General features: G+C 42.8%; 2 protein-coding genes across 5 annotated transcripts in view; one reads left to right on the top strand and one right to left on the bottom strand.

Moving 5' to 3' along the window:
* The window catches only part of LOC124180771, a 90,245-nt gene that overhangs the window by 20,210 nt on the left and 55,905 nt on the right, over positions 1-14,130 (bottom strand). For 3 of the 4 annotated variants that reach the window (XR_006870304.1, XR_006870305.1, XR_006870306.1), the window contains one exon: positions 9,349-9,572. Coding sequence is in view for 1 of the 4 variants with exons in the window: in XM_046566545.1 (XP_046422501.1) it covers positions 9,533-9,572 (40 nt within the window). In the remaining 3 variants the exon portion in view is untranslated. Of the gene's footprint in view, positions 1-9,348; positions 9,573-14,130 lie in introns of those variants that run through there. The other variant, XM_046566545.1, reaches the window with a different exon arrangement.
* LOC124180773 lies at positions 4,020-9,544 on the top strand. Its single transcript, XM_046566548.1, has 2 exons — positions 4,020-4,631; positions 9,393-9,544. The coding sequence occupies exons 1-2, from the start codon at positions 4,340-4,342 to the stop codon at positions 9,542-9,544; spliced, it is 444 nt and encodes a 147-aa protein (XP_046422504.1). The 5' UTR covers positions 4,020-4,339.

Genomic DNA, 14,130 nt, shown 5'->3' with positions numbered 1-14,130 from the left:
CTACTGCAGCACTCAATTCGGCGATGGCATCTGCATACGGCAACAGCTGCCGCAAGAGAGCTGTTTATTAAAATGTGGGTATAGGTACGCGCGTATTTGTGCCATGGATGTGCACGCACGGCCCTTCTCTCATTTCCCGAAAAACGGAAACTGCCATGCTGTCACATTGACAAAACCCCTTTCACATTTAATGCCTGCTGCTGCACAGACTCCAGTTGCAACCTCTCTCTCCCTTTTCACCATTTTCACCAAATCTTCACCCTTCACTCACCAGCATTGAATACCGACGCAGGGTGGGTGAACAAGCAGATGAAAAACGATTTCCCGATGTATCGTGGCCAGCGGATGACCGCACAGGATCTGCAGCCTCTGCTTCAAGAACCTCGTGTATCAAATTTCACAAACATTCGGCTTCTTTAACGCGGGACAAAGAATTTACATCACTGGGTCCACTCTGGGCGCAGTCGGTGAGCCAATGAGTCAACGACCAGCGAGTATGTGCCTAAGCCGTAGGTAAGAAGCTCTGGAATCCGCAAATTTCATGGCGTAAAATCTGTTCAAAGATACACGGCCCCCGTAACTTTTCTCCGCTGTTGTTTGGAGCTTCACTGCGTAAAACCTACGCCATAGATGCGAGGCCGCTTGACCATTCGCAGCGATTACGAAGAAAGGTTAGCTACACCCTGCGGCCAGGCAGATGTGAAACGCTTTGCTCTCTTTCTCTCTCTCTCTCTCTGTCGCTCTCTACCGCCTTCCAAAAGGGTAGACTTGAAACTTTCGTCGCCCGGGATACTCGGCGAATGAACGGCGAACGCGATGCTTCATCAGCTGTCGTTGGCACTGTACTTGATCTTGAATAAAAGTGTTTCCAACTCTTCTGATAAAGTGAGAAAAGAGCATACACGATGCATGACTAATCCCACACGAACACCGAAGACCCAAACTTATTGACACTGCGCTATTCGCTTCACCCTCTCTCAGATTTAATAACAAAGAAGAAAAAGAAGCCGACCAAATCACAGTGGCGAGTCGGAGAGCCGAGAACGCACGAATCTCGACGTCTCGTAGAAGCTAAATTGCTCCAACCTGACGATTGGCAGAGCGGAAGTTGGAATTGGCTGCGCGAAAGGCGGCTCATAATGGGTTCTCGGATGGACGGACAGGTAAACAGAGAGGAGGTGGGCGCCTTTGACGGATGCTATTTGAGCCGAGATTTCCCTGGCAACTGAGAGCGTCGTCGTCGTTAGCTCGGTGTATCCGGCGCGGGAATATCCAGGTCCCGGTACCGCGTTGCGCTGGGAGAGGAAAATAATTCAAGGCGGTTCAGTTTTTTACCCGCGAGTACTGACCCGCTCAACGATCCAACCGCCTTTGGAAGCACCGCGCCGCTTCGCAACGCTCTCTCGAACGGACAGGAATATCGTCATCGACGGGCCTAGCGTCAATTCTATTTTCAACTTCAACAGCTCATCGGGTTTTTATCGTTCCGATATTTTTTCACGAAGCTCACCGAAGGGTCTCTCACGATACCTACAGACGTAACGTAATCGAGCTCGATGTTCGGCGAGCTTGGCTACACAATTAGAGTGCAAGTTCATCCTCGACATCTGGAGTGGGTGTAGTATCAACCTACAGAAACGACGGTTGAGTTAAGCGAGAATCGCATCATCGGACGAAGCGGTTAACCGAAAAACCGTTAGTCGATTAAAGCACTTTACTCCCCCGCTGCACATGTGAACTGTATGAAAAGCCCATAGTTCAAATCTTCCCGAAGGGCAGCTGAGGCCTTCGTTCATACGTGTACGGGAGTAAAAAGACGCGTACCAAGAGTTCGTCCCTGCGGGTTTCGAGCCGAGGTAATCGGGACCTCCCCTACACACTTGATACAACTTCCGGTATATCCTACGCGCGGTCTCCAGACCATGACGGAAGCCGGTGCTGAGAACGTGACGTCATTACACCCCCCAGTGCCAACAATGCCCGCCCGGTAAGAAAGACCCCCGAGAGTTAGTCCTGCGTGTTCCTCGTAGCAAAGTTAAAGCAAGGTGCTCATGCGGTGTATCGACTCTGATTCAATCTTTCGCCGCGTGGAAAATTTTGTGGTTACATCATGAAATTATTATTCTTGTCAAGAATCTTTAGATATTCCTTGAATAATAAATCTCATAATTCTTCTTTTTATTTTTACAGCTAGTGAACAGACATTCTCCATAGAGTGTAGCTGGACAATCTCGGTCTATTCTTAGAAAGAAATTTGCAAAGCAGAACGTTTACTGTTTATTAAGAATTATTTTCATCGACGCTGCGAGAACCTCACGTGCAAATCCTGACCGTTGAAAATTGCAGTATCGCGTAATGATATCTCGGAAAATGAACTACATGGTGTTTGAAACGGATTCTTTTCAAAGCCTCGCAGCGCACGTTTATACGTTCGAGATAATATATTCTCGGTTCCGCAATTAAATCCCGACACGGTTCACCCCGGCACCTATGCACCAGACACCTAGTTCACGAGTGTAGAACGCGTTACACGCACGTATGTACATCGGGATGGTTAGATCGCGGCCGTGACGGTCGTTCATGGTGTTGGTCCACCTGTCGCAGGCCCGCATGCATGCGAAGAGAGCGTACCAACCAGCCGACCATCCAGCCCACGGTACAGATCGTCGCACATCGCGAGAGAAGGAAAGCGAGCGTGGGTACGAACAGCGACGTGCGGAGGAGGGTGCAGGGCACGTATGGCAGTGCGAGTAGATCTCCCTCGGGATCGGCTTTCGTAACGGTCAAATTTACCCCCATACGACCTGCCCCAGCACCACCGTGATACCCACAATCCCCATAGCCAAGCGTATATGTATCTCTCTCTCTCTCTCCCTCTCTCGCTCTCTCTCTCTCGGTCCGAGACGGTGCTGCAGGTATGAAACGTGGGTACTGAGAGACACTCTGCAGCACCAGGAAGCAAGGTGCATTCTCAGACCGCATCGCGCACGGGTGAAACACCCTATAACGTTGCCATTCATGATAGTCGTACATTTTTTCCCAGCGTTCATATATCGATGATCTATAATTTTTGGATTCCCGATTCGCCGTTTATGATTGTTGTAATTGTTCTGCACAGAGGTCAAGTTGAGCCGTGACCGTGTTGCGATAAAATCAATTCACGCTGAAGGCATGGATAAAATCAAAGTCCATAATGGCGAATTATTGCCAACGAAAATGACGAGTAATTGCAGATTTTCAGAATAAAATATACCTGAACAATCTGAAAACCTATTGAGAATCTTTTCAAAGCCTCTATGTTTGGTCAATTCATCTCACCTTCCATGGTGCAGAAAAATTTCTTTTTTCCTCACGCGTTCTCTAACTTGAAGATTCTTCTTCCACGACGGAAAGACATCATAACGATATTTTTATTCATTTCTATTTCGAAAGTTTCATTTTGTCTTTGGAAGTTACTTGTTCTGCCCACGTTCTAAAACGAACGCCTTTAATAATCGTACCCATTCTAAGTTCAAGTCAATTCAGTAAGGATTTCATCGTACAATTCAATTCGTGTCTGGTGTATGCGAGGAGCTGCTTATAAGAAAGAATAATGACAGCGATAATAATAACAACAACAGTAATAATAATAATAATCGAAAAGGTAGTTCGTGCCATGTTTCTATATAACCATATACTCATATATACATATATATATATACCTATGTATATATTTCGTGTATTACATATATATACCTATGTATAGAAAAGGTGTCGTTGTTCCGGGTTTTAAAAATTGCTCGTAAATAGTAAACAGCTTATGCAAACTGTACACCTACCCAGCATTTATACATATAATGACACGTAATCCGTTGAGTGTATGGATGTCCGCGCGCTTTTTACCGCGCATTTAAAACGGCGCACCAATCAGATTTGAATCGAGTTAAAGAACATGGTGGGGAAGCCTCGTGGCTGATCGCCGAGACCTTTTCACTTGGTGCCTGCGCCTGCACGCACCCCATGGAAGCCAGAATAAGTCTGACCACCGAACGCACCGGTCATCAGAGGTTTAGGGACTAGACGCTACATATCAAGAGTTCAGTTTGTTGTCTTTTTCTTTACCCTTCAGATTTTACCACTTCTTCGAGTTTATTTTTCAAAGTAAACTGGAGGATTTCATCCGGTAAACAGAACAGGCAGCTAGATTTTCAAGTGTCGGTGTGAAGAATAAATATTACCATACTCTTCCTTGCCAACTTTTCGAACGATAAAACGAACGGAAAATTTCGCAACAACGACGAGTCAAAGAAAATCAAAGCCACAAGAGGCGCCGGAGGGGGAAAATTCGCGATTCGAAACAATGCTCGCAGCCTCGATGTGCCGTGAGGTGCACTTCACGGTGTTACCACCGTCCCTGGTTTCCACGGTACCTCGATGTCTTTTCGGCCAGCCGAACGCCAAGGATACGGTCGATCTTCTTCAGGAGGCGTTGGAGATGGAAAGGGCAAAATTTTCGAGAAGATGGGGCGTCGATCCGCGGTCCTCGGAGGACAAGGAGAACAAGTGCGGAGCAGCAAAAAGCAAGCCTAGGACCGGCAACAAATCCCCGAGGAAGAGGTCTACCCCGTATTCGCGGCAGACGAACATCCACGGTATGTTTGAATAAAAAAAATCATACAAGCTTACGGACACGTACGAAACGACTCGAATTATTTATCGTATATTCAGCTGATTGTACGCATGCACTGATTTTCTCACGCTGCTGCACGGGTCCAGAATATTCCCCTCATTCGTTTCCTCTCGTTGTTCGACGATGTCGACTGATTTTACGACTCGATTATTACGTGACTGTTCATCGTTGTGAAGAGGCAACAAACGGCCCGGTGTCGTAAAGAATCAGATCAGACACAGTTTTAAACAGATCACCAGCTCTCTCCCTCGGTCACGGTAATTGTTAAAGTCGTAACTCAATCAAACCGTACGACTTATTATAATTTAGGTTATACTCTCGTTACTGCGATGCAGCGTAACGTGTCGAGTCAGCGTCGAAGATTTGAGCAATGATCCCGACCATCGGCTCGTCGATTCGCGAATCAACCAATTCGTGCTTACGTGGTCCTGCACCCCGAAAACAAGGCCGATCGCCGATCGAGTACTCGGCCCCTTCGATTTTGGCGGGAAATAACGAGTCGCGGTGCAACGGTCGTAGGAGAGACGCGGGTTGCGTCGGGTCAGGGGTAGAGCCGGCATGTATTGGTAGTCGCCGGTATAGCCATGGTCGCGTGGCTCTTTCAGGCCGAAACAGGTTTCGCCCTCCTACCTATACCCCAAGTGTGTAGAATCGGACTTGATTCTTCCCGGTTTCAGCTCCTTGTTTTACACATCGGTACGTACCTACGATCCTCCGGCTGAGGTGATGCTGCGCGTTTCGGGCTACCGTTTCGACTCGATTCGAGCAACGAAGCACAACCGCCTCGCATCTTCGTCACTTTTTTCACACCTACGCAGCTACGCGGCGGTTCGTTCGTTATTATCACTATCCGGAGTACACGTTCAGCTATCGAGAGAGTCTCGTCTCTGTTTGCATGATCCAGCGCCATATGGTCTCGTATATTGGAAAAGTAAAGAGAGGAAGACGAAAGGGAAGAAGAGAAGAGAAGAAAAGGTATAAGAGAAAAAAATATCTCTTCTCGGAGTGAATTGCTCGGTGAGTCATGAGCCAACAACGCCGAACGATTTTCGTGATTCATCTCTGGTAACCGAAAACGGTGAAGGTGGAATGCCCTTTATATACAGGCCTAATTCTTTCCCGAGAAGAATGCGCAGCATCGAAAGATATTTCCTGTGGTATTTTTCTACTCCCCTCCCCCCTTTCTTTTCTCGAAACAATTCTCTTTCTTCTAAACAGTTTCCTTTCTTTTTTACTTCGTATCACCGTTTCTTTCGCCCTGATAGGTCGACTCGTTGCTAGGCTTGTATACGTATAGATACATATATAGGTACGTATACCAAAAAAGAGACCAATATCTGTATAGAAGAAAGACCAAGAATTTTACTGCTTGTTACAGATAGGAGATTATTCTTTTCTTTTTTACCCGCGTATTATAATTACACGGACGTCATTCAAGTGGTTTCGTTATCTTTTTCCTATTTGCTTCCTGCACCGTTCTCAATCGGGAAGAGAACACTTTTTGAGAGTGCGTAGAGAATAAAGAAAGTGAAAACTCGAACAGGAAAACTTTCCGTACTCTGGAAAATCATCTTCTCGATCCGGAAAAGCGTGTAGATCGTATTGTAAACTACTCTACCGCCGATGGATTGTGCAGTGGCTTTAAATGCACCACCTGCTCTCTCCTCCTACTGCTACTTCTTTTTCCATTTTTTTCCTCTTTACCTACGACACTTTGATGCAGCCTGTGCTGTGATCGGTATACGTTTCAAACGTCTTTTCCCACGATTAAAATCAGCCTTTAAAAGAAGGAAGGAAGGAAAGAAGGAAGAGAAAGGAGAGACTAAGATAGAAAAAGGCAGAAGAGTAAAGAACGCAAGGAAGGGAAGAAGAAAAAGGAAACACGCGATCTAACACCATAAGGAAAGACCTTGGAGAGGTCGTGCGCCATCTGCCTCAACCTACAACTAACCATACGCGCATGGAATTTTCATAATATAGAAAAACGTGCGCGGCGTGCGTCGCAACGCGATGGGTCCCTCTTCACACTCGAATACCTAGGTAAACGCCTGCCTGCGTTTTAAGGTCTTTGTTAATCGGGGATAGAATCCACCGATACGATTGGTTGACACGGTAAGAGAAAGGCGACGATAACGATGACGGCTGTTGCAAACTTCTCCAGAAACTGGTCGTCGAGCACAAGTTTTGAGAATTTCAAGAACAAAAAGTACTGCACGCTGATCAAAGAAGAGGGGAAATTTTGGCGGGTAAAAATGTCACTTCACCGAGCCACGGTGAAAGACACAACGGTTGAAAGACTCCCACGATTTCCTTCCACGGTCACGAAAAAGGTAGTGAGCAGAACCACGCGACGAGGAAAGAATAGAAAAGAGAAGTAAAGGAAAGGAAAAAAAAGACGAGAAGAGAAAAGAAGAGAAGAGAAGAGAAAAGAAAAGGAGGTGGGCCGCCAGGGGTTACCCTCTGCTTCCACCTTTTTCACAATATTTCTTAAAAGAACCTCGAGACGTTGGTTGTTGTAAGGAAACAGATGTGACGGCGGTGGCGGTCAGAAGAACCAGACTACGGCTAGACTCCCGCCAAAAATCTAAAGAATCCACCAAATTCTGTCAGTTTATAAACGCGCTCGCGAAATGCCCCGCCGTATGGCCCGACATCGCGATCGTTAAACGTAGCGCACAAAAGATTCCGACGGATTGGTCTTTCAATTATCAACCTAAACACTTGAATCGCTCCGCCGATCCAAGAAGACGTTGTTATTCTTTGATCGAATCATCCGGAGTGTAATCAAGTGTACGATTTCACTCGAGAAGAATCGAGCGGCAAATGTGTTGTATAATGCATCAAGGACGTATAATCTTTGGGCAAGATCAGAGAAGTTCTTGGTTTAGAGTGTTTTTGTTTCTACTGTCACTGAGTTCGCGGTTGCTTTTTCTATCCAGCTCAGGCCAGTTCGTATGCATTAGTTATCTAAGAACGTCGGGCAGCCCATACTTTCAACGTTCCTTCCTTACCTTCGCTATCGAGAGAACTGCTCTAAAAACACTCTCTTTCTATTTTTCTCTCTTTCTCTTTATAAACGCAACCAAAACCAGGTTAGCCACGGCACTCGGCCTATTAAAGATTTTAAAGGAATGCACTTTGTTTCCGCAAACAGAAGTGGGCACCTATACCTGTACCTACAACCTAGACCACGTCGCGTCGGTCAAGTATTTGCTTCTCGCTTCGAGCCGATGATCAATGCTGCTAAACCTTAAATAACCGAATCAGCAATCAAGGCTATCTCGCAAGATAGCTGGTCGAGAGGAAATTTCCCGCCAAATTTTCGGTCACCAGGCAGCTCTGCACCTCGAATCCGGTTATTTCAAGTTGGGACAAGGGCGCACCTGCTGTCACGTGTACCTTGAACTCGCCTCGGACCCAGAGGCGGGACTCTCTTTCTTCCCTCCCCTTCTCTCCTCTTCTCCCTACTCTTCAACCTCATCCTTATCCTCCTCAGGTGCTACCTGACCAAAATAGGGTAGTGATGGACCCACCATAGTTATACGTAAAAGAGAGGGCTGAACGATTTCCTCGGGCTATTGCGCACCGCGTGCAAAGCTGGCCTTTGGTCGTTTCAAAACCAGCGATGGACATCAGACTACGAGAGTCTCTTTTCATATTTTCGTTCGTCTAGTTAGGTTCTTATAATTACTACTGAAAGGGAGAAGATCGGTTGTCAATTAGGATCTAGGGAATCACATCTAATCATTTTCAGTCTCTCGTCAATATTTTGTCCGAAAATATCACGTCAGCGAATCGGCGGTTTATTTTCTCAATTTCGTACGAAACTTGTATTTACCAAATATCGGTACATGCTTAACTCAAATGCATAACCATCGACGCCAATGTCGTTATTGTTCCAAAGCTTCGCTAAAGAATAAATAACGATCTAATCTAATTTAATACAATCAATCGGTAAGGTTCTTCATGACTTGTTAGAGCTGCGACCAGATTTTGAGCAAAACGTGATGAGCAATTTCTGAGCTATTCGGGAAAATTGAATTTCTTTGTCCGATAATAACTCGAAAAGAAATCGACCGATTTAGAAGAAACTTGTTAAAGTGCTTCGACATGGTCCGACTTAAAACTGATTAGATTTTGAAAAAAAATTGGTTAATCCATCCAGGTTTTCTGCTTGTATCTCTTCTTTTATACCTCTTTTTCCGATGACCACTCCAATAACAGATCCGGTCTCTCGACAGCGAGAATCGAAGGATGCAGGACGTATCGAGTTGCGTATTCGCGTTGGGCGTGATTAAAAGAGGAACGTGCGATACGCGCGCGAGTGAATTCCTCGAAGGGATTTCACGGGCCTTCGAGCACCTATCCATTCAAGCTTTCCATGTGTCCATTATGGGCGGGTATACCGCATGCATAATGCCCAACCGAATAACACAGATGCTGGGTGCTGAGTAGCGATACGACCCGCATGTCGCGTTATGTTTGCTACAGTGCACCCGGATTACGCGCCGTTTGAACACTTGTGCTCTACCATCACCACCCGACGTAACTGCACTTCTGGTCTATTTTCAAAAAAAAAAAAAAAAAAACGCGAACTCCTTTCGTAACGCATTATGCGCATCGTACGCGCTTACGTATCAATTAGCGATCCGTTTTACTTATTCCAATTACTGACTCACCAATGTTTAACCCCTTTAATCGTGTCCCGTCTTCTTTATTGCAGACTTCTGGCGTTCGCGAAAGGCTTACGATTCTAGCAGCAAGAAAATTGTCTCCACTTCATCGTCATCCTCCTCGTCGTCGTCTGATGACGTCGCCAAACAGACCAGCAACAACGCAGAAATATCAGGATGCACCTCGACGTCATCTTCGTAAACCGAACGTACCATACATCAATTCCGTTCTGCGAATATGCAGAAACAAAAATTGACAATTTTAGTTAGAGGTTAAACACACTTGCGACATTCGTGTATTATTAGCTTGTATATTTATTACTATTATTAGTATTATTAATATTATTATTTTCTCTTCTTTTTTTTTTATTTTTCTTTCATCCCGCTTACTTTCGAATTTTTTACTTTTTTCATACAATTCGTTTTCTCTTGGATTGTAGTATTTCTTTTTATTTCGGACAACAAATGTTTGTTCTTCCTTCTTTTTCACCTTCCAATTGTAAATATCATACTATACAGTATACATATAAAACCGCGTGCATGCGCATTATAATACAATTCGCGAGAGAACATAATACGGAGGTTTAGATGGATTTTTAATTTGAATGCAGTTTTTTTTTTATCTATTAATCAATTCATTTTCGTTTCTGTTTTTTCCCCGCTAATACAATACGTTCAATTGATATGTTAACGATAAATCGTCGTGAATTATCACAATCCGTTTAGATTTTTACGATAATCGTGTCAGACGTATTAAAATTGCACAGATAGGAAAAAAAAAAAAAAAACAAAACGGAGAGAAAATCCACTACAAGCCTGAAACGGTTGTTCCTTGATATGTATATACATATTTGTACGTTGGGCAACATATGCAGCGCCTCCAAAGACTATAAATATTTATTCTTGAAGAAAATTTTGTAAGGAAAACAGAGAAAAAAAAAATGCTTTCAATCGAATTTCAATAACGGTGAGAAATAATGTACGGGCCAATATTTGAGTCCGTAATGCTAATTTTACACTCATGTTAGCGAGACTGAAAGAGCGAGAGATAATAAGAGAGAGAGAGAGAAGGAGAGTGAAAGTGATTTAACAAAATGACAACATTTTTTCCTATGTGTATTAGACTGGGCCAAAAAAAAACGAAGAATTTTTTTTTTTAATGGTACTGTAAAAACATTGTTCATGACGACAAATAAAAATTATCCTGAAAATTTGAGCCCTTAACATTGAAATTGTATTCAAAAGTAATTTCAATGTCGAATAACTTTTAAAGGAGTGAATTTCATGAAAAATGTTAAGAGACCTTTTTTGTAGAGCATCAAATTTCCCACGAAAATAATGGTTTGATCTATGAAAATATTGATTTTTCTGGTAATCACAAAAATCAAAAATTCGAACAAAAATTTGAAAAAACAAATCAATGTTTAAGGCACGATTACAAGGAAATGGCTCGATCTACGTCAATTTAGTAATAGAGCTTTTTTGTAGGAAATTTAATTTCCTTCAAAAATATGGATTGATAAAATTTTTCACATTGATAATTGACGGATTTTGGGTAAAAAAAATGCGGTAACTGTTAAAAAATCAATAGCTGTAACGATACACCCCTTAATATTAATATTACGGGCTCAAACTTTCAGGATAATTTTTATTTGTCGTCATGAACAATGTTTTTACAGTACCATTAAAAAAAAAATTCTCTGTTTTTTTTGGCCCAGTCTAACGTATATCTGTTTAGATTTATACACTATACGAACTATACTATAAATAAAATCGAATCTCTAGTCATTAAAGGAATAAAAATGTAATAAATAGAAATATGTACAATAGGGTGTTAGCGATAATCGCGTAAATTATAATAAATAAAAAAAATAAAAGTAACGTTGTCTGACAAAAATCATATCCAATCAACCTCTCCTTAAGAATAAATATATTATATCTTGTACAAGAATTATCGGCGAGGGTAATGAATATCCTACATACGACAGATATATGCACGATTTCTACACCTATAATAAGATAAACATATTTTCATTGATAACAATAAAATCGCGAGTGACATAGTCACTGATAAATTGACGTGCATAAATTATTCGAATGCATCCGTTGCAGTGTAATCTTTACCATTATGATTATTACTTTTATCATACATCACCATTATTATCATTATTGCAGTAATTAAATTCTTCGTCGATCGATCACGTCAACTCGAGACGGTGTCGAGAGGGATAAGAATCATGAAATTACAATCCGATATGGATTATAATACGTAAACAATATTATATTCTACACCGTCTATAATTGCGGTATACATATAACGCCTCGTCTTTATGTACAGGGTATGACAAAATTGTCAATCGTAAAATACCGTATTGAGTTGATCCCGATGAGCAAAACCGAGAAAACGACAAAAAAAAAAAAAAATGTTTCGAAGCTCCGTTTAATCATTTTTTTTCACTCGGATGAAAAATATACAAGAATTATAGAGAAATAGAAAGTATACTGTAACTTCGAATGGGTTTTATTGACTAGAAAATAAAGTTTGAAAGTCAAAAATCGGAGGAATAACGTCAGGCTTGGATAGTTTCTGGCATGTGCACGAAAAGTATCGTACATATACTGTGGATATATGTATAAATACGTGTGTGCTTTGCAACGGTCGGAAATCAATTAACTTTCGGTATAAAGTATCGATACGGGGGAAAGTCTCGCAGTTCAATTATAATTTATATAGACCCATATGTGCGCATCGGTATAGCGACGCTCTATTCGGTTAAGATATTTTCCGGTCCTTAAACGTATGTACCTATAGTGAATTCGTTTATGTGTACCACTGTAGTCTGTACGGGTATCGGTATGTATTTAATAACGTATGAATTATACGAAATTGAGTTCAACGTTATGCCGTGCTAGCGGATCGTCGTCGTTCGGGCGTTAAACTTCGTTAAATAGAAAATCAAACTCATTAGGCAACCCCTGCAACGGTCAAACTATCAATTTTATTTCATTACATGTAACATCCACAGTACACCGTGTATTATACGTCACATACCGACCCTGTCTTGTACAATATTGTTATGCAATGCGGCGAAGTATTCTGAGGAAAAATAACGATTAATTATTTAGAAAAAAGAAATCGCAAAAAAGAAACTACTTCGTAAACGGTAGGGGAACATGAATTAAACGAATATAAAACTCGATGGTCGTAATAATGTTAGAAGTTGTCGTTGTTGACAGTATTATTTGCAACGAGCGTCAGCGGATGAACAAGGATACGAGATGTCTCGACTGTACCGCATGTGTAAGCGAATGAAAATGATTTCCATTATGAAAATAGCCAGCTAGGATGACAAACAAACGTTAACCCGCCGCGATGCGACCCCCAACCCCTAATCATCAACCCCCCCGGTTGTGTCAGGGCGACCGAGAAGCAGCTTCGGAAAGCCCAGCTGCACCGGGTGTCTGCGGCGTGGAGGAGGAGGATCTGCATTATATGTAACGGGCATTCCGTGCCAACTCAACTGCGGGCAGGCTTTCATCTCACGGATTACAGTTTGATTGAAAATTTTTGTTTCAAACTGCTCGTTACAGAGTGATTGGTGTTAAAGCATAATTTTTTGTAAAAATTTTTAAAATACAGTCTCAAAAAAAAAAAAAAAAAAACCAAGTACATCTAAACGAAGTCTGAAATTGAATGAAATTGAATGAAATTTTTAAGAATTCTGAATAATGTTTATCGGGATACTCGATGCAAACACGTTCAAATAATTAAGAAAATGAAAAACGGTTGTATTCGAAAAAAAAAATATGCGCATTTCCAAAAATTTCGACATCAACGATTATTATACCACGTATGTGTGTGCCTACGAAAATCATTGATGCGAGTAAAAAACCGGACCGAACTGGCACGGAATGTCTCATACACGGAAACAACGTCGAGTTATTATGGGATTCGTTGAAGTAAAACCCATGGCGCACCTTACCGCACATACATATACATAGTTACATTATAGCTTAAGTTCCGTCGGGGCGCATCGGCGCTGCTTTCTGTGTGAGGCCGGGTGTATAATTAGCCGTGTAGTGCACGCGGTCTCCTCTCCTCCCCCGCCAAGGATTGTGGGGGGGGGGAGGGGGTAGCGGGCCCCATGGGGGCCAGGAAGGACCCCCATGGCACGCGCGAGCCCCTCCAGGTGGATCGGTACGTTACGAAAACTGCCCAGGACGACGACGACGACGACGAGGAGGACTTTACGTACGTACATGTGTGCAGGGGGACGTAATTTTTCCCGCATGCGGACCTGACCGCGGAAATTCGTCATGTCCCCTGCGCAAAACTGCGGCGTGCAGCAGGACGATAAACTCTTTTCCCCGCGGGTTGTTTGCCGCACGCAGTGATGTGCAGCTGCCTAATTCGCTTCAAGTCAAAATCAGCCCCCCGCCACCGCCCTTCATTCATTCATCGCTTACCATCCTCTTTTTCTCCTTACGGAATGTCACTTCCGTCCGTTCGACGAATAAAACGAATCGATGAAAATTTTTGACGACAGGCAGTGTTATTGATCGACCGTGGGTAACCAATACTGCCTCCCCCACCCCCCCAACACAGAAAAAAAAGCAAGTCATTAATAAATACCTAAGTAAAGAGAAAGCTTACATTTATAAAATTATTGTAAGTATTGTAAAATTTATCTGCGTAAGAAATATGTGGTACAATATAGTAATAATATTAACATGTTATAAGCGAAAAGAAAGAGAAAGGAAAAGTTTCTCCAAAAATTCACGACATTT

Source organism: Neodiprion fabricii, chromosome 4, assembly GCF_021155785.1.
Source record: "Neodiprion fabricii isolate iyNeoFabr1 chromosome 4, iyNeoFabr1.1, whole genome shotgun sequence".
NCBI classification, from domain to species: Eukaryota; Metazoa; Arthropoda; class Insecta; order Hymenoptera; family Diprionidae; genus Neodiprion; species Neodiprion fabricii.
The sequence above is the reverse complement of the archived record's forward strand: the minus strand, read 5'-3'. Positions and strand labels throughout refer to the sequence as shown.